This window comes from Bos grunniens, chromosome 3 (genome assembly GCF_055505025.1).
Source record: "Bos grunniens cultivar Pamir isolate PY7600 chromosome 3, Bosgru_T2T1.0, whole genome shotgun sequence".
Taxonomy (NCBI): Eukaryota; Metazoa; Chordata; class Mammalia; order Artiodactyla; family Bovidae; genus Bos; species Bos grunniens.
This window is the reverse complement of record NC_141167.1, coordinates 20,113,046-20,139,012: the sequence shown is the minus strand read 5'-3', so window position 1 is coordinate 20,139,012 and position 25,967 is coordinate 20,113,046. Positions and strand designations below refer to the sequence as shown.

At 45.1% G+C, this 25,967-nt stretch overlaps 1 protein-coding gene, 1 long non-coding RNA gene and 1 other non-coding gene across 5 annotated transcripts in view; 2 read left to right on the top strand and 1 right to left on the bottom strand.

Moving 5' to 3' along the window:
- Positions 1-356: 356 nt before the first annotated feature.
- Positions 357-472, top strand: LOC147375203 (U5 spliceosomal RNA). Its single transcript, XR_015161710.1, has one exon. It is a non-coding gene; the product is annotated as a U5 spliceosomal RNA (small nuclear RNA).
- An 8,381-nt stretch (positions 473-8,853) lies between these two features.
- ARMH1 (armadillo like helical domain containing 1) overlaps positions 8,854-25,967 on the bottom strand; it is a 62,417-nt gene continuing 45,303 nt past the window's right edge. Inside the window, exons 8-13 of the mRNA XM_086385076.1 lie at positions 10,193-10,315; positions 10,029-10,101; positions 9,749-9,878; positions 9,591-9,668; positions 9,238-9,319; positions 8,854-9,164 (exon numbers count right to left, since the gene is read on the bottom strand). Of these exons, the coding sequence (XP_086241202.1) occupies positions 9,046-9,164; positions 9,238-9,319; positions 9,591-9,668; positions 9,749-9,878; positions 10,029-10,101; positions 10,193-10,315 (605 nt within the window). The 3' untranslated portion in view covers positions 8,854-9,045. The remainder of the gene's footprint in view (positions 9,165-9,237; positions 9,320-9,590; positions 9,669-9,748; positions 9,879-10,028; positions 10,102-10,192; positions 10,316-25,967) is intronic.
- On the top strand, positions 9,690-14,957 carry LOC147375202 (uncharacterized). 3 transcript variants are annotated; one of them, XR_015157975.1, is made up of 3 exons: positions 9,690-9,832; positions 14,085-14,313; positions 14,596-14,957. It is a non-coding gene; the product is annotated as an uncharacterized LOC147375202 (long non-coding RNA). The 3 variants fall into 3 exon arrangements; XR_015157978.1 differs by having other exon boundaries at positions 9,699-9,832; positions 14,147-14,313; XR_015157977.1 differs by having other exon boundaries at positions 9,703-9,832; positions 14,065-14,313.

Genomic DNA, 25,967 nt, shown 5'->3' with positions numbered 1-25,967 from the left:
TCTCGTTGGACCCCGCGTCTATACTCTTGCCCATCTGGCTTCTGCTCCGCCCCCTAGTGGTGGCTCTAGACCGAGCCACCTAATGCCTTAAATTTTAAAGCATTTCCCGGAATGCGAAGTTGGTGAGTCAACTTCATTTACATACCCACAATGCATTGCATTCAGGATCGTGCCTATTTTAAAGGCTAGATCCTTTTTTTCCTTTTGATTTCTCTCCTACTTCTGAAAAATTAGGATATTTTAATAGAATTATCTGCGATGGCAAATACTTACTCGCTTTTTGGGTGGATATATAGTTACCATTGCCGGCTTAGGACTTACGGTTAACCTAGGACTGCGTGCCGGAACACCGGAGCATACTCTGGTTTCTCTTCAGATCGTATAAATCTTTCGCCTTTTACTAAAGATTTCCGTGGAGAGGAACAATTCTGAGTCTTAAGCCAATTTTTTGAGGCCTTGCTTTCGCGAGGCTAATAAATTTGTTTAAAAATAGACAACAATTTTGAGGTGGCGTGTTGTATGACAAGTTTTAGTGCGTTTGAAGTTATATACACGTTTGTGTTGTTCACCTTAAGATTTGTTTATTGCTTAATAGTCATTGTGATTTATCTACGTTTATGTTTGTGTTTTTTTAATTACTTAAGCTCGAGTTTTTTTGGGGGGGGGGTGTGGTTTATTGGTTGTAGTTAGCTATTACAAAGTGGTAGTGAGTCTTGAGAGAAGCGTTGCAAAGTATTTTTTGAGACAGGAACAGCCGCAGTGGCAAACTGGCCGTTGAAGGACTGTCAGTCTTACGGCCTTATTCCCAGTGACGCGGCATGCCCGCGCAGTCATGTACGAGTGGAGTACGTTATTAGAGTTACTTAAAAATGTTTGTTCTGTGAGAGTCACCAAACATAAACCTGGACGGTCTTCTGTGCCTGGTATGGGGCTTGGCACAGAAAAGTCAGTCGTTCAATAGATGTTTGCTACCTGCGAAAAACCCGGTTAACCGGTTTTGTTTAGGCCTTGAGTTAAAGTTCAGGCTTGGGCATACTGTTCACAAACAATTTTCACAGGGGGATACTTGAGCATGGCAGGCAGGCAGGCAAGACCCCACCCACTCTGGGGCTGTGGTTTCTAATTAATACACTTGGTGTACTCTTTAAAATAAGAAATCCTGCACCACTTGTTAAAGAGATTGTCTTTAATCCATTGTATATTCTTGCCTCCTTTGTCAAAGATAAGGTGTCCATATGTGCGTGGATTTATCTCTGGGCTTTCTATTTTGTTCCATTGGTCTATATTTCTGTCTTTGTGCCAGTACCATACTGTCTTGATCTCTTTAACAAGTGGTGCTGGGAAATCTGGTCAACCACTTGTAAAAGAATGAAACTAGAACACTTTCTAACACCATATACAAAAATAAACTCAAAATGGATTAAAGATCTCAACGTAAGACCAGAAACTATAAAACTCCTAGAGGAGAACATAGGCAAAACACTCTCTGACATACATCACAGTAGGATCCTCTATGACCCACCTCCCAGAATATTGGAAATAAAAGCAAAAATAAACAAATGGGACCTAATTAAACTTAAAAGCTTCTGCACATCAAAGGAAACTATTAGCAAAGTGAAAAGACAGCCTTCAGAATGGGAGAAAATAATAGCAAATGAAGCAACCGACAAACAACTAATCTCAAAAATATACAAGCAACTCCTTCAGCTCAACTCCAGAAAAATAAATGACCCAATCAAAAAATGGGCCAAAGATCTAAATAGACATTTCTCCAAAGAAGACATACAGATGGCTAACAAACACATGAAAAGATGCTCAACATCACTCATTATCAGAGAAATGCAAATCAAAACTATTATGAGATATCATTTCACACCAGTCAGAATGGCTGCGACCCAAAAGTCTACAAATAATAAATGCTGGAGAGGGTGTGGAGAAAAGGGAACCCTCTTACACTGTTGGTGGGAATGCAAACTAGTACAGCCACTATGGAGAACAGTGTGGAGATTCCTTAAAAAACTGGAAATAGAACTGCCTTATGATCCAGCAACCCCACTGCTGGGCATACACACTGAGGAAACCAGAAGGGAAAGAGACACATGTACACCAATGTTCATCGCAGCACTGTTTATAATAGCCAGGACATGGAAGCAACCTAGATGTCCATCAGCAGATGAATGGATAAGAAAGCTATGGTACATATACACAATGGAGTATTACTCAGCCATTAAAAAGAATACATTTGAATCAGTTCTAATGAGGTGGATGAAACTGGAGCCTATTATACAGAGTGAAGTAAGCCAGAAGGAAAAACACCAATACAGTATACTAATGCATATATATGGAATTTAGAAAGATGGTAACGATAACCCTGTATACGAGACAGCAAAAGAGACACTGATGTATAGAACAGGCTTATGGACTCTGTGGGAGAGGGAGAGGGTGGGAAGATTTGGGAGAATGGCATTGAAACATGTGAAATGTCATGTATGAAACGAGATGCCAGTCCAGGTTCAATGCACGATGCTGGATGTTTGGGGCTGGTGCACTGGGACGACCCAGAGGGATGGTATGGGGAGGGAGGAGGGTTCAGGATGGGGAACACATGTTTTAAAATTATTAAATTAAACATTAAAAAAAATAAATAAAGGAAAAAAAAAGAAATCCTGGACATTCCTTGATGGTCCAGTGGCTAGGGTTCCATGCTTCCTCTGTAGGGTGTACAGGTTTGATCCGTGGTTGTGGAACTAAGGTCTTGCAAGCTGTGTGGCACAACCGGAACAAAATAAGTCCTCAAGATTATCTGTAATTTTCAGTTTTTATGCGGATCACAACAGCAAATTAAAAAAAAAAGTAATTGCTATAAATTTGAACTTTAAAAATAAGCTTATACTACATGATAGTTGGGCTTCCCCCATAGCTCAGTGGGTAAAGAATGTGCCTGAAATGCAGGAGACCTAGGTTCAATTCCCAGGTCAGGACGATCCCTTAGAGAAGGAAATGGCAACCCAGTCCAGTAGACTTGCCTGGAGAATCCCATGGACAGAGGAGCCTGGCAAGCTTCAGTCCATGGGGGTTGCAAGAGCTGGACCCAACTACAGGGCAAAGACTAAGAGTTTTGCCAAGAAAATGCACTGGTCATAACAAACACCCTCTTCCAACAACACAAGAGAAGACTCTATACATGGACATCGCCAGATGGTCAACACCGAAATCAGATTGATTATATTCTTTGCAGCCAAAGATGGAGAAGCTCTATACAGTCAGCAAAAACAAGACCAGGAGCTGACTGTGGCTCAGATCATGAACTCCTTATTGCCAAATTCAGACTTAAATTGAAGAAAGTAGGGAAAACCACTAGACCTTTCAGGTATGACCTAAATCAAATCCCTTACAATTATACAGTGAAAGTGAGAAATAGATTCAAGAGATTAGATTTGATAGACAGAGTGCCTGATGAACTATGGAATGAGGTTCATGACATTGTACAGGAGACGGGGTCAAGACCATTCCCATAGAAAAGAAATACAAAAAAGCAAAATGGCTGTCTGGGGAGGCCTTACAAATAGCTGTGAAAAGAAGAGAAGTGAAAAGCAAAGGAGAAAAGGAAAGATATAAACATCTGAATACAGAGTTCCAAAGAATAGCAAGAAGAGATAAGAAAGCCTTCTTCAGCAATCAATGCAAAGAAATAGAGGAAAAAAACAGAATGGAAAAGACTAGGGATCTCTTCAAGAAAATCAGAGATACCAAAGGAACATTTCATGCAAAGATGAGCTCGATAAAGGACAGAAATGGTATGGACCTAACAGAAGGAAAAGATATTAAGAAGAGATGGCAAGAATACACAGAAGAACTGTACAAAAAAGATCTTCACGACCCAGATAATCACGATGGTGTGATCACTGACCTAGAGCCAGACATCCTGGAATGTGAAGTCAAGTGGGCCTTAGAAAGCATCACTATGAACAAAGCTAGTGGAGATGATGGAATTCCAGTTGAGCTATTCCAAATCCTGAAAGATGATGCTGTGAAAGTGCTGCACTCAATATGCCATAAAATTTGGAAAACTCAGCAGTGGCCACAGGCCTGGAAAAGGTCAGTTTTCATTCCAATCCCAAAGAAAGGCAATGCCAAAGAATGCTCAAACTACTCCACAATTGCACTCATCTCACACGCTAGTAAAGTAATGCTCAAAATTCTCCAAGCCAGGCTTCAGCAATATGTGAACCGTGAACTTCCTGATGTTCAAGCTGGTTTTAGAAAAGGCAGAGGAACCAGAGACCAAATTGCCAACATCCGCTGGATCATAGAAAAAGCAAGAGAGTTCCAGAAAAACATCTATTTCTGCTTTCTTGACTATGCCAAAGCCTTTGACTGTGTGGATCACAATAAACTGTGGAAAATTCTGAAAGAGATGGGAATACCAGACCACCTGACCTGCCTCTTGAGAAATTTGTATGCAGGTCAGGAAGCAACAATTAGAAGTGGACATGGAACAACAGACTGGTTCCAAATAGGAAAAGGAGTTTGTCAAGGCTGTATATTGTCACCCCGTTTATTTAACTTCTATGCAGAGTACATATGAGAAACGCTGGACTGGAAGAAACACAAGCTGGAATCAAGATTGCCGGGAGAAATAGCAATAACCTCAGATATGCAGATGACACCACCCTTGTGGCAGAAAGTGAAGAGGAACTAAAAAGCCTCTTGATGAAAGTGAAAGTGGAGAGTGAAAAAGTTGGCTTAAAGCTCAACATTCAGAAAACAAAGATCATGGCATCCGGTCCCATCACTTCATGGGAAATAGATGGGGAAACAGTGGAAACAGTTCAGACTTTATTTTTTGGGGCTCCAAAATCACTACAGATGGTGACTGCAGCCATGAAATTAAAAGACGCTTACTCCTTGGAAGGAAAGTTATGACCAACCTAGATAGCATATGCAAAAGCAGAGACAATACTTTGCCAACAAAGGTTCGTCTAGTCAAGGCTATGGTTTTTCCTGTGGTCATGTATGGATGAGAGAGTTGGACTATGAAGAAGGCTGAGCGCCAAAGAATTGATGCTTTTGAACTGTGGTGTTGGAGAAGACTCTTGAGAGTCCCTTGGACTGCAAGGAGATCCAACCAGTCCATTCTGAAGGAGATCAGCCCTGGGATTTCTTTGGAAGGAATGATGCTAAAGCTGAAACTCCAGTACTTTGGCCACCTCATGAGAAGAGTTGATTCATTGGAAAAGACCCTGATGCTGGGAGGGATTGGGGGCAGGAGGAGAAGGGGACCACAGAGGATGAGATGGCTGGATGGCATCACTGACTTGATGGATGTGAGTCTCAGTGAACTCTGGGAGTTGGTGATGGACAGGGAGGCCTTGTGTGCTGCGATTCATGGGGTCGCAAAGAGTCGGACACGACTGAGCAACTGATCTGATCTGATCTGATCTGAAGCCACTGTCACCGACCATATGACAATCAAATGCAATAGTGAAGTCATTCGTGTCTGACTCTTTGTGACCCCATGGACTGTAGCCTACAACTTCTCTCTCCATGGGATTTTCCAGGCAAGAGTACTGGGGTGGGTTGCCATTTCCTTCTCCAGGGGATCTTCCTGACCCAGGGATTGAACCCAGGTCTTCTGCCTTGCAGGCAGACGCTTTACCGTCTGAGCCACCAGGGGAGTTCCACTCAAATGCAATACATTAATACAAATCTTAACTGGATCCTGAACAAAAAACAAAATTATAGTTCTGGAGGTCAGAGATCTAGAATTAAGGTGTTGACAGGGGTGCATTCTTTCTAGAAGCTTGGGAAGTTGGGGGAAGAATCTGTATCTTTGCCTTTAGAAAGCTGCCTTCATTCCTTGGCCTGTGCCACTTCCAGGCATTACTCTAAACCTCTTGCTTCTGTTATGTCATCTCCTAACTAACCGGGAGTTGGTGATGGACAGGGAGGCCTGGTGTGCTGCGATTCATGGGGTCGCAAAGAGTCGGACACGACTGAGCGACTGAACTGAACTGAACTGAACTGGGACCCACCTAGATAATCCAGGAGAATCTTCCCATCTCAAGATCCTTAATCACACCTGCAAAATTCCTTTTACCACATGAAGTAACACATTTACAGGTTCTTGGGAGGAGGATGTAGGTGCATTTGGAGCCATTAGACTACCACAATAATGATATAGTAATTATGTAGGAGGATGTCCTTATGCTTAGTAGAAACATAATGTGAAGTTTTTAGTAGTCAAATTTTTAGTTGTCACATGTCATATCTGAAGCTTCCAAATAGCCCAGTAAATAAAAGAAAGTGTGTCAAAGGGTATAGGTATTCACTGTATTATTCTTTCAACTTTTTTTGGTAATTTTGAACTTTTGAAAGTTAAAAGTTGGGAGGGGAATAAATGTGTATATTAATAAATTTCATGTAATGTATATTTGTTTTAGATATTTGTAGTGTACTTAAGATTTCATTTAAAAACATTCCATTGTTATTAAACTATTATACCAGAGTTTTAGATTTTTTCCTGTATTTTTTTGATTTTCTAATTATTAAAATTTCCAAAAATTTCTGGGGTACTGTTTTTAAAATAATTCTATAGGAGGAAAGGCTATTTCAAGACTAAAAACAGTAAGAATGACTTGACACCAAAGGACAGGACATGTCTTTAAAATCGGAAATTCATTTAGCTTTAAGGAAAACATGCTGGATATTTTGTTAACTTTTCTTTCCTCTCTCTGCCCAAATAGAGGAAAGTGGAGGCTCAAAATCCCAGTTAGGGGTAAGGCTAAGCAGCCTTTGACCGACAACATCCGGGCCAGTGATGCCCTCTCGTGGCATCCTAAAGAATTACTGCCATCTGATTTCATTTCCTCTGACCTTGAGGGACAATTCCCTCACAATAACTCAGTAATTCATTCTTGTGTGCCAGGCACTATTCTCAACATTTGGGAAATATAAATAATGAAAACAAATATTCTTGCCCTACTGGAGCTTACATTCAGGTGGGGAGACTGATATGTGATATGATATAAGTGATATGAAATATACAGGTGAGTAGCAGGGGTTAGGGATTAGAGCACAGGGACTGGTAGTATGGGATGCAACTTAAAAAAAAAATAGTAACCCTCTTTGAGAAGCTGACTTTTGTGTAAAGAAAGTGAAGAAATCAGCCATGCAGATACTTGGGGTGAGAGTTCTAGGAAAAGAACCTCTCTCAAGTGTTCAGCAGAAAAGCTTGCACAGAAGTCCTAAATCATGAGCTTGTTCGTCATTTTCAAGAACCACACACTGCCAATGCAGGAGACACAGATTCAACCCCTGGTTCAGAAAGATCCCACATGCCCCTGAGCAACTAAACCTGTGTGCCACAACTATGCAGCCTATGCTCTAAGGCCTCGAAACAGCAACTACTGAGCCCATGTGCAAAAACTACTGAAGTCCTAGAGCCTGTGATCTGCAACAAGAGAAGCCACTGCAGGGAGAAGCCTCAAGATTGGAGAGTAGCCCCTGCTAAGATAATGTCTTAGGAGATAACCTTCCTTCTTGATCTTGTAAGGGGCCATGATGACCCAGGACCCACTACTTGCATTGTAGGCTTGAATGGCATTGTATACATCATTCAATTTGATCCTTCTATCTCAAAAGGAGAAGGCGATGGCACCCCACTCCAGTACTCTTGCCTGGAAAATCCCATGGATGGAGGAGCCTGGTAGGCTGCAGTCCATGGGGTCTCGAAGAGTCGGACACGACTGAGCGACTTCACATTCACTTTTCACTTTCCTGCATTGGAGAAGGAAATGGCAAACCACTCCAGTGTTCTTGCCTGGAGAATCCCAGGGATGGGGGAGCCTGGTGGGCTGCCATCTATGGGGTAGCACAGAGTCGGACACGACTGAAGCGACTTAGCAGCAGTCTCAAAAACTTATATAACTGAGCTTTTACCTCTAACAAGCAGAACAGTTCTCAGAACTTTCTGAGAGGCTGTTCCCAGTTTATAATCCTCAGTTTGGCTAGAATAAAACTTTCCATTTCTTCTTAGATCTACTGATTAAATTTTTCGTTGACAACAAAATGAGGTGGAAATGTTTAGCTGGAAAGAGAAATACGGGAGTCATTGTATATAAGTGGTATTTAAAGTGATAGAGGGACTTCCCAGGCAGTCCAGTGGTTAAGATTCCATGCTTCTACTGCAGGAGGCACGGGTTCTAACCCTGGTCAGGGAATGCCTCATGACATGGCCCCAAAAAATTTAATTAAAAATAAATACATAAATACAAGTTAAAAAAATAAAATGATGGAATCACCAGGGTATAAATATAGAGAAGAGGCTCAAGGTCAAAGTCCTGCCTCCCTCCACCCTGAGGGAGGATGGGTTGAAAAGGAGGAATCCATAAAAATGCTTCCCAGGTGGCTCAGTGGTAAAGAATCCACCTGGGTTCAATCCCTGGGTTGGGAAGATCTCCTGGAGGAGGAAATGGCAACCCTCTCCAGTATTCTTGCCTGGGTAATCCCATGGAAAGAGGAACCTGGCACGGACTACAGGTCATGGGATCTAAAAGAGTTGGACATGACTGAGCCTGCATGCATAATCAATCAGCAAAGAGAATGAACGAAAGCAACCAGAGCCGCAGGAGAGAACCCAGGTGCGTGTGGTGTCCTGGAGGTGAGAGTGCAGGGGCCAGTAGGGACTGGAGGTGAGGCCCACTCCTCACACTACTTTCTTGAATCTTCTAGGAGGTTGGTGGTCCTTCCCTTCTGACCAGCTTTTTTCCTTGATGAGCAGAGGTACCCTTGTCCATCATCATAGCTCTCACTGGATCTCCCTCTGCCCTCCACACATGGACACCAGACAGACAGCAAGACTTGTTTATTGAAGACTTCCCAGCAGGCTCTCTCTCTCCCCCACTGGAGGGCAGAACCCCCAGCTTCCCACCGAGGCCAAGAGGAGTCAACAGGAGCTTGACTGTGACTCCTCCCTTCTGCCAGGCTTCCCCGCCACACAGCCTTGGCTTCCTGGCTTGCCCCCGAGGCTCCTTTTTCCTCCTCTTACTCCTTTTCTTCCACGTCCTCCTTCCGGAAGTGTGTGACGTAGGCCACCTGATCCTCATTAGGATGCCCAAAGTAAAAGCTCATGTTGCTGTAGGAGAGGCCGCTGAGGTGCAGCACTGGAGGCAGGAGATGAGCCTGAGACTGGGTGCCGCTGCCGCTCTGGCCCAGGCCCCCTGGCTCCCCACTCACCTCTGGTGACATTGACTTTGTTGGCCGCCAAGATGTCCGCCTGAATGCTATCTATATTCATGTACAGATTCTCGGCATTGCTCTGGGGACAGAAGCAAGGGAAACCTGGCTAGATGCCAGGGCAGCCTGGACTTGGAGTTGGGTATGGGCAGAGGGAGGCTGCAGGCTGCAGTCAGGCTCTTAGCCTGACAGGATGGGCCGGAAAGGGAACGGAAGAGTGCCAGGTGGCGAAGCCCAAGCAGGGTAGTCCCTTCTGTCGCCTGCCCCAGCCAGATCTTGTGTGGGGTGTCCATGGGGGTGGGGGGAGGGCGTGAGCTGCGGCAGGCGCAGGGCCACTGTTTGGTCCCACTTACTAGGAAGAGCTTGTAGAGTTCCTCGCCCATGGTCTTGCGCACGTGCTCCTCCACCACCGGGAATAGCTGCACGAAGTACTGCGGTGGGCGGGCGGGGGTGGGTCGTGACTGCAGTGCTCGCGCGCCGTGCCCGCCCGCCGCCCCGCCTCCCCGCGCACCTCCAGCGTGAGGCTGGCCTGCCGCTGGCTGTTGCTGTGATCCGTGTTGCCCATGGCGGCCATCAGGCTGTGTATCACTCGCAGGTGCAGCATCTCCTCGGCCAGGGTCGTGTTATGGCGCGCCAGGACCCTGGGCGGGGGTGGGGTGGTTTGGGGGTGGGAGTGGGATTCGGGCTGCGGTGGTAGGGTGGGACCCTTGGGCGGCCGGAGCCCTTCCCCAGCGCGCGGGCAGCGCTTAGCCCGGCTTGCCGCATCCGCCCACCACCTGCGGCCCGCTTACCCGATGGCCTTGGCGGCCGCGGCCTGCTGCAAAAACAGCGGCAGGTGGGCGGTGAGCTCGAGGACCGACGAGTCTAGAGGAGGGGGTGGCCGTGAGACTGGGAGGAACCGGCTTCTCCCTCCTGCCCCGCCGGTGGCCACCCCCCAATCGGAGCGGATCCCTACCGCTGACGATCTGGGACTGCAGTTTGCTGGTCTCCTTGAAGGACGGTATCAGTAGCGCTACGAGGCCCTTGAGCAGCGCTGGGCACACATCGTAGTTGACCAGGTCCTTGATCAGCTCGATGGCTGGGGAAGGCAGAGGCGCTGGAGAGGCCGGCCGCTCCACTCCCCACCCCGGCAAGGAAGCACCCGCCCCCTTCTTTATCGACCTTTCGTAGCACCTGTTTCTGGCCAACAATGTGCCAGGCGTGGGGACAGCTGGCCCTGCCCTCCTGGAACTGGGGGTTAAAGAGGAGAGGGAGGAGGGGGCCGAGGTCCCCCGGGATTCACAGAAGCAGCTAGAGCGGGAAGAGGAAGGCTTTGAGGCTTAGAGGCTGAAAAAGCTGAAGGCCGCGCAGAGGCAGGGCTGCCTTCCGCCTTTGAGGAATCTAGTAGGTTTTGTGGCGGAGGGAGGGGTCGGGTCTTCAGAGGGAAACAGGATGGGGAAAGACAGGGGGTGAGAAGGCGACAGAGCAGGTGGCTGGGGATGTGTGGCAGAAAATGAGAAAAGAGACAAGGCTGACAGAAGTTTAGAGAAACTTTGAGTTTCTGACGAACCCTGGTCCAGGCTTTGTTTGCCCAGGCTCTGTGCTGAGCGCTCTCGGTATCCCGCTGCCGGTATTGGGACCGACGAGGTCCGCTTTGCACCAGCACAATTGTAATCCCCATTTTACATTTGAGGGGATGAGGCACAGAGGGGTAAAGCACTTGCCTAGGGTACCACAGCTAGGAAGTGGTGGAAAAAGGAGGGAAAGATTGGGTTAGGAAGGAGGAAGGGGACTAGACTTTATTGAGGGGATTTTCTGTAGCTACTTCCCAGTCATTCCAGCTGTAACTCAGCCTTTCGGCCAATCTGCATAGGAAGCCTACTGTGCCCCAGACCAGTTTGGTGACAAGTGCTGTAAACTGGGTCCGTGGGCTGTGGGAATACCTGGGAAGATGGCGGAGGGCGGAATATTTTTGTAAGAAGGAGGAACCAGAGGGAGACAGAGCTGGATGGTAATGCGGTGGTACACCGGATAAACACGGTGGGTGGGGTGGGGTGTGTCGGAGCTTGCGGCCGTGGAAGACAGAAATGCGCTCTCCCTCAGCTTGAGAGTCAGTGCCACCAGTCTCTCTCTTCACTTACTCCGAGGGGCAAAGTTGTTTCCCTGATTAGCTTATTTGCATATCAAAATGCAACGTTATATTATGTTTTAATAACTAAAGTTACCCGTTTTATTTTCTTGTTAGGACATCTTACCCAGTAAGAACATGGTGATGGTGATGGTTTAGTCGCTAAGTCGTGTCCGACTCTTGCAACCCTGTGGCCTGGAGCCCGCCAGGCTTCTCTGTCCGTGGGATTTTCCAGGGAAGAATACTGGAGTAGGGTGCCATTTCCTTCTCCAGGGGAATTTTCCAGACCCAGGAATGGAACCCGGGTCTCCTGCATTGCAGGCTGATTCCTGCATTGGAGGCGGATTCTTTACTGACAGTTACCAGGGAAGTAAGAACATATTTAGGGATAATTCTCTACAATGGAAGAAGGGCTTTTGTTGGTAGTGCAAAGGCACCACAGGTCATAAGGGAGTATCTGGGAGAATGAGCACTGATGGTAGACAAATACATGCTTTCGTGGTTCAGTTTCTCTTCTGGTTACCTTTTGTGTCTTAGCAAAGACTTCTGTGAAGAAGAACGATTGAGACTGGTGGTGTGATCTTTTGAGGTTTTACTTATTTGAAGCTAAATATGTAGACTTTGTGGACTTCCTAGGTAGCTGAGTGGTAAGGAATCTCCCTGCAAAGGAGACAATTTCAGTCCCTGGGTGGGTAAGATCTCCTGGAAAAGGAAATTCTCTTGCCTGGAAAATCCCGTGGACAGAGGAGCCTGGTGGGCTACATAGTCCATGGAGTCACAAAAGAGTCGGACTCAGCAACTGAACAACAATTCCTGATGTGTAGAAATACAAGTAGGTTCTGAAAAGTAGAAGGTAGGACCAACTTGCATTAGAAGGCAGTTTCAAGTTTAAGCTGTAGGTTAGGAAATAGGCTCTCTGGTTCCCTGCCCCAGCTGTTAAGTGAGGCTTTACAGAAATTATTGGGTTTCCCTGATAGCTTAGTTGGTAAAGAATCCGCCTGCAATGCAGGAGACCCCAGTTCAATTCCTGGGTTGGGAAGATTCGCTGGAGAAGGGACAGGCTACCAACTCTAGTACTCTGGCCTGGAGAATTTCATGGACTGTATAATCCATAGGGTCGCAGAGTCAGACACAACTGAGCGACTTTTTTACTTTTCTTTTTTTTTACAGAAATTATATAGCACGTTTACTTGTGAACATAGGTGCAAAAATTCTTCACAAAATATTAGCAAATTGAATCCAGCAGTATGTAAAAAGAATAACGTGCCATCTGGGAAAGCACATATATCATCTTCATAGAAAAAAAAGTTTGACAAAATTAAATCTCAATCTGATAAGAGCTATCTATAGAAAGCTATAACAAGCGTCATATCTAATAGATGAAACATTGGAAACTTTCCCTTTTGGATGAGAAATAAGGCAACCTCCCACACTTTCCTCTCCAGGAAATCTTTAGTAAAGAGTAAAAGATAAATCATCTGAAGAGAAACCAGAGTACACTTAGCTACATTTGTTTTCTTAACTGTTTTCTTAACTGATTATAACTCTCCAAGACTGGTATCTATTCCTGTACTATGGCCACTCCTCCAGGAAAATCTGTAAAAGAGAATTTTGGAAAAGATGTACTATCTTTTTCTAATCTTTGGAAGAATTTGTGTAAACCTAGAATTTTTTTTGTTGAATGTTTGATAGAATTCTCTGAAGCTTCTGATCCTATGGAAAAATTAATTACTGATTAATTTTCTTTAACCGTTAGAGGGCTATTTGGGTTTTCTACTTCTAAGCCTGTTTTAGTAAATTTTATTTTCTAGCTGTTTTCATCTAAATTTTCAAACATATTGAAAGAAGTTTTCATTATATCATTAAAAATCATTTTAATGAATGTACCATCTATAACGATGTCACCTTTTAAATTCTTAGTATTGATATTATGGTTTTTTTTTTTTGTATCAGTTCCCTTTGCCCTCATATAGCATGGAAGTAACACAGATGGATTTCATTACAAAGAGGAATCCTGATTTCAGAGAACTTGAATGTTATATAGTAGTCAGCAAGCATGCCTGCCCTTTGCTATAAAGGGGGAAACTATATTTTCCAAAACTGTTTGCCAAACAAACATCCTTGAAAATGTAGTCTGGAATGAAGAGCATTAAGTATGTCTTTTACAGTATATGCAGAAATGTGAAAGACCTGTCTCTATGGGAATTGTCTCCTAGGATTATTTTTCTTTTGCTAGAAGTAATCCTTTAGCAGATATACTGGCTCTGTTCCTGAATTTCCAGGGAAAGCATTCAGTCTTTCTTTATTAAGTATAATGTTAGCTGTAGATTTTTTTTTTTTTCCTGGTAGATGCCTTTTATCAAGTTGGGAAGTTCTTCTCTCTCTCTTTTCCCTTTTTTTTTTTTTTCGGTCATGCCATGTGGCTTGCAGGATCTTAGTTCCCTAAGCAGGGATTAAACCCAGGCCCTTGGAAATGAAAGTGTGGAGTCCTAACCACTGTCCTGCCACAGAATACCCAGGGAAGCTCTTCTCTAGTCCTATTTTTCTGAGAATTTTTAATTACAAATGAGTGTTGAATTTTGTCACATGCATTTTCTGCACTGATTGATCTAATAATGTGATTTTTCTTCGTTAGCCTGTTAACTTGGTAGATTAAATTGGTTGATTTTGGGATATTGAACCAGCCTTGCATTGTTGGAATAAACCTTACTTTGTCTTAGCCTGTTTTTCCCAATCACAGAATCAAAGAATTATCCTCCCAGGAGTAAAATTCTCAAGGATGTCTGGTGCTACCTCTTCCAGTTCTTGACAGTCTGGGGGCAGGCCTTCTGGGGCAGCCCTTTTCCCTTGTGGGCCAACCTGATTCAGAAACAGCTGGCCACTGCTTCTGCACTTTCTCTTGCATCCAGTTCTACTGAAGAAGCCCTTGCAATCCCAGCTATGCTTCACTCCAACCTCTGATTACTCAGGTATGGTTCTAATTTGGAATCAGAGACAGCAACAGTGTGGAGGGAAAGCCACCAGCACACTGAGCCTCCCTGGATTCCCCCAAACACTTTTCCACTTGGACAAAAATGAAGCCTGGGATGCCTCTGGACACTTGGCAGCTCTAGCCTAGTGCCACAATCCCCAAGTCTTTCTCACTTGTTCTTTTATTGTTTGGTCATGAAACCTTTTCTTCCTTTTTCTTGAATTAATGCTGCTTGGTTTTGGGGTCTGAATACTTGTTTCCTCCTTATATCTGACTACAGGGGCCTGGTCAGCTACAGCACAGCTCTCAGTACTAGCTGGGTACTTGTCAGGCACGAGCTGGTGGCACCTTAGTGCCAGGATGCCCTGGAAAAACTGCCTCCCTGTACCTCAGAGAGTTCTTCCTGCATCAAGAAATGATTCAGTGAACATTCAGGCTAAAAATGAATAGATGAAGATATTTCAGTGACGTTTCCCTGACCAGCAATGGCATTCTCCACCCACATGGGACCAAGCACTTCAGGAGACAAACATCTGGTTCTGTCTGTTCACTGTACACCAATGCTTGAGGCTTAATTGATTATGTATCTGCTCCTTGATTATGCATGTAGATCCTTTACAAAATAAAAATTTATTCACTGAATCACTTTTTCTTGAGTTTTAAATTTCACAGCTGTCACTGTTTACACCCAAAGTGGAAGTGCTAGTTCCTGCCCAAATGTCTCCTAAAGAACCACAGCCGGTTACAACTCTATACCCTGTGCTAGGTACTCATTGTATCAGACTCATTCAGAAAGCAGAAAGGAGGCCTTTGGCAGCTTTGCCTGAAGCCTGTGGTGCTGACAACATCCAACTGGCCTAAATTGAAGCTGCCGTGGATTTATTCACTGGTTGATTCATTCATCTAACAAAAGACTTCTTGAGCATCTTCTCTGTGCCAGATCCCTGTGCTAGGGTTATCAGGAGGCCTAAGATACAATCCCCGCCCTCAGGGATGACAGTTTAATGGGGAGTACCAGTAAAGAAACTGGCATTTATGATGTGTTAAAAGAGCCATGGGAACAGCTGGGCTGGTGTGAGGGCATGTTGAGGGGGTGGAGAAGGTGGCAGTGAACTGGCAAGGCCATGAGGAGAAGAGCAGGAAGGAAGAATGTGGCGGGTGCCATGCTGGATAGTGTGTGCCACCCTGGTGGCCAGGCAAGCTGGGAGGTGTGGCTGGCACACAGGGTGCTAGATCATTGAGTGAGAACCAAGACTGTGAGATGGGTGGTAGAGCTAAGACAAGCCAGCCTCAGCTTCTGGAGGCTTTGCATGCACCTACCACCCTATAGAGCAGATGTTTTCTCATCTTTCATTTCAGAGAAGACTTAAGACTTGGAAATATTGACAAGCTTGCCCCAGGTCAAATAGCTAATGAGTAGTGAAATAACTCTGTTGGATTCCAAAACTCATATTCTTCTCCATTAAACTAAGCCTCACTGCATCCTCTTTGGTGGAGGACCAGGAAAAGAGACTTTGTGGGCACCATGAGGGAGAGATGGAGGTCAGTGTAGATGTGAGAAATACAAAGACTTGAATTACAGCAGTGGAGACAGAATGGAGAAGGGGGAGCAGATCTGAATGATACTGAGTTAGAGTTGACTGGTCTTGTTAGAAGTTGGTTGAAGGTGGGAAGCAAGAGGAGATGATGATTACCCACATGTCTAGCCTGGGTTGATTGGGTGCTTGTTTTGCTGAGACTGGGACCTCAGAGAATGAAAGGTTTGGAGTAGGAATATCAGGATTCTAATTCTGAACATGGTCAGTGACATCCAAGGGGAGATGTCTAGAAGGCAACTGAATATGAGCACAGGGTCCTCAGGCTCAGGAGACAGATTTCAGCTGCACAGCAGCCAACCAGCCACTCTGACCCTCAACCAAAAAACCGAAGTAATAGTAATGCCTGCCTCATCAGCTTGTTGTGAGGACTCAATGAGGAAAGAGCTAGAGCAGTGCTTAGCATATAGTCAATAACTCTATCTAAAGGCATCATTGTTGTTCAGTCTCTAAGTCATCTTGACTCTTTGGGACCCCGTGGACTGCAGCATGCCCGGCTTCCCTGTCCTTCATTATCTCCCAGAGTTGGCTTAAACTCATGTCCATTGAGTCAGTGATGCCGTCCAACCATCTCATCCTCTGTCGTCCCCTTCTCCTTTTGCCTTCAATCTTTCCCAGCAGCAGGGTCTTTTCCAATGAGTCAGGTCTTCACATCACTTGGTCAAAGTACTGGAACTTCAGCTTCAGCATCAGTCCTTCCGGTTAACATTCAGGGTTGATTTCCTTTAGGACTGACTGGTTTGATCTCTTTGCTGTCCAAGGGACTCTTGGACAGTTTTCTCCAGCACCACAATTCAAAAGCATCAGTTCTTCAGCACTCAGCTTTCTTCATGGTCAAACTTTCACATCCATACACGACTACTGGAAAAACCATAGCTTTGATTGTATGAACCTTTGTCCGCAGAGTGATGTCTCTGCTTTTTAATATGCTATCTAGGTTTGTCATAGCTTTTCTTCCAAAGAGCAGGCATCTTTTAATTTCATGGCTGCACTCACCATCCACAGTGATTTTGGAGCCCAAGAAAGTTAAATCCGTTACTGTTGCCACTTTTCCCCCATCTATTTGTGAGCTATTATTATTTTCTTCTCTTTTTTTTAGGGGGCTTCTCTCCCATCTTACTCAAACCCCTCATGTGCATAAAATGAGACTGAAATGATTACCTTCTGACCAGGAGATGTTCCCTGGAATCTAAGCTTACTGGATTGTCTTACCTTTGTATATTTGAAATGTAAATACGTACCAAAAGAACTTTGCCATGAAAAGCAACATATTTAGTATCAGCATGCTTGTAACTCACTTTAATTAAACTTTCTTGTTTTTGTTTAGTCACTATATTGTGTCCAACTCTTTTGCAACCTTTTAAAAAAGGCCCTTCTATAGCCTGTGAGGCTCCTCTGTCCATGGGATTTCCCAGGCAAGAATACTGGAGTGGGTTGCCATTTCCTGCTCCAAGAACTATTATTTCTATCATTATACATGGTAATTAAAACCAAGGGAGTGGGTGAGGTGCCACAGAACCAAAAGAAAAGAAGAGAAGATGACCTGGGATTGACTCCTAGGAGAAAAAGAACCCAGTACCTAAGGGACTGGTGGAAGAACAGGGATGTATGAAGGGCTAAGAAGTAGTGTCCAGAGAGAAAGGAGGAAGCTAGGACAGTGTGGGTCTGGGAAGGAAGGGATCAGAGTCCTCAGGGAGGAGGATGTGATCAGGAGGGTTTGGAACTGAGAGCTCATGCCCAGTGAGGCTGAGAAGCAGCTCTGCAGGGCCTATGCCCATTAGTTTGACAAGTAACACATTGGGTACCTGTCAACTACAGCGCTGGCATTGACTGAGACCCAGTAAACAAAACATGCAAGGAGCATGCCACCAACGCTTGAAGGAAACTGCAGTGCAAGGGGAAGGATTCCTCCAATCCAAAGAGGAACCATAGAGCCCATAGCCTGTCAGCACCGAAAGCAAGCTCTGTGATCACCTGTCTGATAGATGCAGAAACCCAGAACAAAGACTTGCCCGGGGGATCTCAGTGAAGAGGAGACAGAGCTGTAGCAGCAGGCTTCACGTTCATGTGTCTCAGAAATGGCACTGCATCTGGGAATTGTGGCTCTGTCAGGCAGCCGTTTCCAGCGCTCTCAGCTCTGATGAAGTTAGTTTTTACAATTCTTTGCTCCTGCTGCTGCTGCTACTGCTGCTGCTAAGTCGCTTCAGTCGTGTCCGACTCTGTGCAACCCCACAGACCGCAGCCCACCAGGCTCCCCCGTCCCTGGGATTCTCCAGGCAAGAACACTGGGGTGGGTTGCCATTTCCTTCTCCCATGTGTGAAAGTAAAAAATGAAAGTGAAGTCTTTACTCCTACAGCTGGCGAAAACCAGTGTCCTGTCCTTTTCTTCACACCCAGGCAAGACTGCCACCTACTGGTCACACTTAAGACGTCCACCTCAGTGCCATCCATACAGAGCTTTGCTTCCCTTTCCAGTAGCGCTGCGGAATGGCTAACCACTTCAGTATTCTTGCCCGGGAAATCCCACGTACAGAGGAGCCTGGCAGGCTACACTCCATGGGGTCGCAAAAAGTCGGACACGACTGAACGGAACGACTCACTAAACGGAACGACGGAATGACTTTCACTAAAATCTCGCTTACTGCAAGGTGCGGACCAAAAAGAAATATGTCCACAAAGTTTTCAGTATGTCTCCTTTCAAGAGGTGGAGCCCAATTCTCTCCTCCCCTTGTGTGTGGGGTCAGCTTAGTGACTGCCTTCCAATGAAGAGAGTAAAACAGAAGTGACATGTGCAGCTTCAGAAATTAGATTATAAAAGATACTGGAGCTTCCTCTCTGCTGTCTCTTGGATCACTTGCTCCAGGAGAAGCCAGCTGACACGTTGTCAGAACGCTCAAGCAGCCCTATAGCAAGATCCTCGTGGTGAAGAACAGAGGCTTCCTGCTGACAGCCAGCACTAGCTTGCCAAGTGAGTAAGTGAGCCATCCTGGAAGTGGGTCTCCAGGCCTGGTCACACTTTTGGATGATGATAGCCCAAGCTGACTGCCTGACTGCAACCATATGACACACCTTGAGCCAGAACCACTCAGTTAAGCGGCTCCCAGATTTCTGATCCACAAAAACTGGAAGATAATAAATGTTCATCTTTTTTTAGCTACTGGATTTTAGGGTGATTTATTATATAAGCAATAGGTAATGAATATAGATGGATTGATTTAACAGCTTTTGTGGATTTCTGCAAAGTTTGAATATAACGTCTTTCATGTTGCCTTCATGGCAGCAATTTTAAGGAATCTTCATTTGTCTTTGCCTGAGCTCTCTGAGGCTGCGGTAGCAGTGGGTAGGAGCAAGGAGGGGAGACCTGATGAGAAAACTTGCTGGAAGTCACCATGCTATATGGCCGAGACTGCCCATCCTTGAGAGAAGAGGGGATGGGAGGGGGTTCAGCAGAGAAAGGGAGCGCAAGGGCCAGAGAAGGGGGCCAATGAAGGGTAGGAAGTGGGTATGGAGGGACAGAACTTCTGCAAACTCAGAAATTCTGGCTCCTCCCAGCTCTCTTGGGCCCTACCAACACAACCAAGAGGAGCTGCTATACACTTTAACTTTTTTATTTTTGACTGCCCTGGGTCTTCATTGTGGTGCTTGGGCCTCTCTAGTTTTGATGCTCGAGCTTCGTTGCCCCATGGCATGTGGGATCTTAGTTCCCCAGCCAGGGATTGAACCTGTGTTCCCTGTATTGGAAGGCAGGTTCTTAACTACTGGACTACCAGGCAAGTCCTTATACTTTAAATATTTAAAGTAAACATATTTTCAGTAAGTTGGTGATTTGGTGAACTGGGCACTCAGCAAATTGGTCATCTGGCAGGTTGATTTTTGGGTAAGCATACATTTGGCAAATTAATTTACAGTGATGGGTCAGTTTCTTATTAAGTCATACATAGTAATTTTTATGATCCTAAGATGATAATTTATTTGTAACAGATACTAATATATTTACCCACACAGATATATATTTCAGATTCCCAACAGAATTAATTTCTCCTTCCAAAAAAGTTTGTGACTTTGACATTTCTCTTCTTCAGGGAGGGAGACCAGTGAGTGATGATTAAGTCCCCATCTGCCACTAATTCCTGGAATAGCAATCCTCCCTGGGAGGAAACTGCCATTTTTCACTTCAGAGTCATTATAAATGGAGATAAATTCCAGGCAGGACCACTTTGGAGAAGTCCCCCCTTAATTTTAATTTTGACTTTTTTAGGTTGAATGGGATCATTATTTTAAAAAATTCTAAAATCTTAATTCTATGGGGAAAAAAAATCCTCAGAAATTAGCAGATGTAGGTGTCAGAACTTTTTCCCTGGTTATTTCTATGAGAAAGTGAATAACAGATGAGAATGGACAATCAGAATCTGCTGCAGTGGGGACCAGAAAGCCATGACTTGGTCTCAGGTTTCCTCTTCCACTCTTTGTAAGAACCTGGAAGGGCAAGGCATTCCCCACGACCTTCAAGACGGGGCTCATGGGGCTCCCTGAACCACAGCTCCTCCTGGGGCCCCTGCATGGTTGTGGGGGAGACATAATGTTACAAAATCCAGCTCAGACAGACAGACATATTTCAGGAAACTGCATGAGAATATTGAGAAAGGGAAGAAAGAGGAAGAAAGAGAATCTTATCTCACCTAGACAGACATAGAGCCAGCACCACACATGTGCCCCAGGTGCCACACGTCCCACTGCAGTCGTTTTAAAACTTGGTCATAAAATTATTTGATCCTCCTCCCATCAAGAGATAGAAGCTGCTTGCTTCCCTTGAGTCTGGGCAGGAAGTGACACTATGTGACTTATGAAGCTAGGTCAAGAAATGCTATGCAGCTTTGGTCTGGAGTGTCTTGGAAGCTTGCTCAGGCTGCCCCCTCTGGGAATCTGGCCACTGAGCTCAGAGAAGCCTAAGCCACAGAGCTACAGGGAGAGGCCACGTGAAGGTGTGCTGCAGGGCACAGGCCCAGCTCTGAGTCCCACCTTCAGGACCCAGCACAAGCCCCAGTCTGCTGGTGCAGCTCAAGGCTGGGACTAGGGCAAGGCAAGTGAGGCATCTGCCTGTGCTGCAAAATTGAAGGGAGGGGCCAAAATCCAGTAATCAAGAAAGATACTTTTTAATACAATTAAAAAATGAGAGCAAGGGGCTTCTCTGGTTGTCCAGTGGTTGAGAATCCGCCTCCCAATGCAGGGGACGAGGGGTTGATCCCTGATCAGGGAGCTAAGATCCCACAAAGCTGAGGAGCACTAACTCCTCAAATTGCAACTAGAGAGGCCCACAAGCCACAATGACTGAGCCCCTGTGCTCCAGAACTTGTGCTCTGCAACAAGAGAAGCCACCACAGTGAGAAGCCTGCAAACTTCAGTGAAGACCCAGTGCAGCCAAAAAAAAAAAAAAAAGCAAAACAATTTATGATGAACAACCTATCAAAATGTTATATAAAAACAGAATTGGTAAGGGTTTCCCTGGTAGTACAGTGGGTGAGAGTCCACCTGCTAATGTAGGGGACACAGGTTCAATCCCCGGTCTGGGAAGATTCCACATGCTGCAGAGCAACCAAGTCCTTGTGCCACAACTACTGAGCCTGTGCTCTAGAACCCACCAGCCACAACTGCCGAAGCCTGTGTGCCGAACACTTGTGCTCCAAACAAGAGAAGTCACCTCAATGAGAAGCCTGCACACTGCAACCAAGACCCCCGTTTGCTGCAACTAGAGAAAACTGCGTGCAGCAACGAAGACCCAAGCCCAACTGCAAGTGAAGTCGCTCAGTCGTGTCCGACTCTTTGCGACCCCATGGGCTGTAGCCTACCACGCTCCTCCATCCATAGGATTTTCCAGGCAAGAGTACTGGAGTGGATTGCCATTTCCTTCTCCAGAGGATCTTCCCGACCCAGGGATCGAACCCGGGTCTCCTGCATTGTAGGCAGACGCTTTACCGTCTGAGCCACCAGGGAAGTCCAACACAACGAAAATCCAGTGCAACTAAAAATAAAAACAAACAAACAAACAAAAAATGCAGTGTCAGTAAGAGTGCCACATGGAGCCATATTGGAGCCTGAGAGAAAAGGAAAAAGCAGTGATGGTCACTAGCTTCACTCTAGTTCCTGTTGTGGCCCCCGTTGTCTTTCAGCTGAGGCCCTGGATATCATGGAGCAGAGATAAATTATGAATCACCTTCAAATTCCTGACCTACATAATATGTGACAATAAAATAGCGATCGTTTTATGACACTAAAATTGGGGTGGCTTGTTTTAAGAAGTTCAGTTCAGTTCAGTCGCTCAGTTGTGTCCGACTCTTTGTGAACCCATGAATCAAAGCACGCCAGGCCTCCTTATACATAACCAACTCCCGGAGTTCACTCAGACTCACATCCATTGAGTCAGTGATGCCATCCATCCATCTCATCCTCTGTCATCCCCTTCTCCTCCTGCCCCCAATCCCTCCCAGCACCAGAGTCTTTTCCAATGAGTCAACTCTTCGCATGAGGTGGCCAAAGTACTGGAGTTTCAGCTTTAGCATCATTCCTTCCAAAGAACACCCAGGACTGATCTCCTTCAGAATGGACTGGTTGGATCTCCTTGCAGTCCAAGGGACTCTCAAGAGTCTTCTCCAACACCACACTTCAAAAGCATCAATTCTTCGGCGCTCAGCCTTCTTCACAGTCCAACTCTCACATCCATACATGACCACAGGAAAAACCATAGGCTTGACTAGACGGACCTTTGTTGGCAAAGTATTGTCTCTGCTTTTAAATATGCTATCTAGGTTGGTCATAACTTTCCTTTCAAGGACTAAGCATCTTTTAATTTCATGGCTGCAGTCCCCATCTGCAGCGATTTTGGAGCCCCAAAAAATAAAGTCAGACACTGTTTCCACTGTTTCCCCATCTATTTCCCATGAAGTGATGGGACCGGATGCCATGATCTTCGTTTTCTGAATGTTCAGATTTAAGCCAACTTTTTCACTCTCCACTTTCACTTTCATCAAGAGGCTTTTTAGTTCCTCTTCACAGTAGGTAACCAGAATACCCATCCTCTGCTTGAGAATCTTACCATTTCCTACCTTCCTTCTCCTTTTCCTCTTCTGAACCATGTGCCTTGTTCCTAAGAATGCTCAGAAAGAGTCACTTAAGACATACAGCCTCCATGTAGCCATTTAGGCTGAAAAAACTAGGTATTTCAAATTCTATTCCCTTTATCATGACTGTTAGTACAAATTAAGGTATACACAATTCAGTCATCTCAGTTTATTCAGTTCAACAAATATTTACAAGCTTACTCTTGCCAGTACCCTTTAGGCATTAGGGATACAACAGTAAACAAAGAAGATGAAGTCTCAGCTCTTCTGGAATGGACTTTCTAAGAGAGGACAGACAATAAACAAATAAATAAGGTCATTTTCGAAGGAGATAAATGCTATGATGTAAGATGATGGAGAAAGACCTAGAGGGATGGTGGGAAGGAATGGGGAAGCTTAGAGAGAGTGGTTGGAAGGCCTCTCTCAGAAGTGACGTCTGAGATGACACTTGAAATTTGAGAAGCTGAGCATCAATTCAAGGCCTAGGGCTCTGCAAGCCATGGCAAGTATATAGTTCAGGCCAGGTGCAATGGGAAGCTAAGGAGTGATGTTGCCTAATTTATGTTTTAAAAATGATAGTGACTGTAGTAGGGGAATGGACTGCAGGGGCCCAGATTGGAAGCAGAAAGATAAACTAGGAGACAATAAGAGAGTCAAACAACACCCAGTTGTGGATGTGACTGGTGATGGAAGTAAAGTCTGATGCTGTAAAGAGCAACATTGCATAGGAACCTGGAATGTTAGGTCCATGAATCAAGGTAAACTGGAAGTGGTCAAATGGAAGATGGCAAGAGTGAACATCAACATTTTAGGAATCAGCAAACTAAAATGGACTAGAATGGGTGAATTTAACTCAGATGACCATTATATCTACTACTGTGGGCAAGAATCCCTTAGAAGAAATGGAGTAGCCATCATAGTAAACAAAAGAGTCTGAAATGCAGTACTTGGATGCAATCTCAAAAATGACAGAATGATCTCTGTTCATTTCCAAGGCAAACCATTCAATATCACAGTAATCCAAGTCGATGTCCCAACCTGAAGAAGCTGAAGACCTACAAGACCTTCTAGAACTAACACCCAAAAAAGATGTGCTTTTCAGGAATGCAAAAGTAGGAAGTCAAGAAATACCTGGTGAAAGAAAGTGAAAAGTGAAGTCACTCAGTCATGTCCAACTCTTTGCGAACCCATGGACTGTAGCCCACCAGGCTCCTCTATCCATGAAATTTTCTAGGCAATAGCACTGGAGTGGGTTGCCATTTCCTTCTCCAGGGGATCTTCCCGACCTAGGGATCGAACCTGGGTCTCCAGCATGGGTTGCCATTTCCTTCTCTAGGGGACCTTCCCGACCCAGGGATCAAACCTGGGTCTCCAGCATGGGTTGCCATTTCCTTCTCCAGGGGATCTTCCCAACCCAGGGATCGAACCTGGGTCTCCCGCATTGCAGACAGATGCTTTATCATCTGAGCCACCAGGGAATCCCAACCAACTCTTTGTGACCCCAAGGGGGCTATACAGTCCATGGGATTCTCCAGGCCAGAATACTGAAGTGGGTAGCAGTTCCCTTCTCCAGGGGATCTTCCCAACCCAGGGATCAAACCCAGGTCTCCTGTATTGCAGGCAGATTCTTTACCAGCTAAGCCACAAGGGAAGCCCTGAAATACTTGGAGTAACAGGCAAACTTGACCTTGGAGTACAGAATGAAGCAGGGCAAAGGCTAACAGAGTTCTGCCAAGAGAATGCACCGGTCATAGCAAACACCCTCTTCCAATAACACAAGAGAAGACTCTATACATGAAGATCACCAGATGGTCAATACTGAAATCAGATTGATTATATTCTTTGCAGTCAAAGATGGAGAAGCTCTATACAATCAGCAAAAAACAAAACCAGGAGCTGACTGTGGCTCAGGTCATGAACTTCTTATCGCCAAATTCAGACTTAAATTTCAGAAAGTAGGGAAAACCACTAGACCATTCAGGTATGACCTAAATCAAATCCCTTACAATTATACAGTGAAAGTGAGAAATAGATTCAAGAGATTAGATTCGATAGAGTGCCTGAAGAACTATGGACAGAGGTTCGTGACATTGTACAGGAGGCAGGGATCAAGACCATCCCCAAGAAAAAGAAATGCAAAAAGGCAAAATGGTTGTCTGAGGAGGCCTTACAAATAGCCGTGAAAAGAAGAGAAATGAAAGGCAAAGGAGAAAAGGAAAGATATATCCATTTGAATGCAGAGTTCCAAAGAATAGCAAGGAGAGATAAGAAAGCCTTCCTCAGTGATCAGTGCAAAGAAATAGAGGAAAGCAATAGAATGGGAAAGACTAGAGATCTCTTCAAGAAAATTAGAGATACCAAGGGAACATTTCATGCAAAGATGGGCTTGATAAAGGACAGAAATGGTATGGACCTAACAGAAGCAGAAGATATTAAGAAGAGGTGGCAAGAATACACAGAAGAATTGTACAAAAAAGATCTTCACAACCTAGATAATTATGATGGTGTGATCACTCACCTAGAGCCAGACATCCTGGAATTCAAAGTCAAGGGGGCCTTAGGAAAAATCACTATGAACAAAGTTAGTGGAGGTGATGGAATTCCAGTTGAACTATTTCAAATCCTAAAAGATGGTGCTGTAAAAATGCTGCACTCAATATGCCAGCAAATTTGGAAAACTCAGCAGTGGCCATGCTGCTGCTGCTAAGTCATTTCAGTCATGTCTGACTCTGTGCGACCCCATAGACGGCAGCCCACCAGGCTCCCCCGTCCCTGGGATTCTCCAGGCAAAAACATTGGAGTGGGTTGCCATTTCCTTCTCCAATGCAGGAAAGTGAAAAGTGAAAGTGAAGTCGCTCTGTTGTGCCCAACTCTTAGCGACCCCATGGACTGCAGCCCACCAGGCTCCTCCGTCCATGGGATTTTCCAGGCAAGAGTACTGG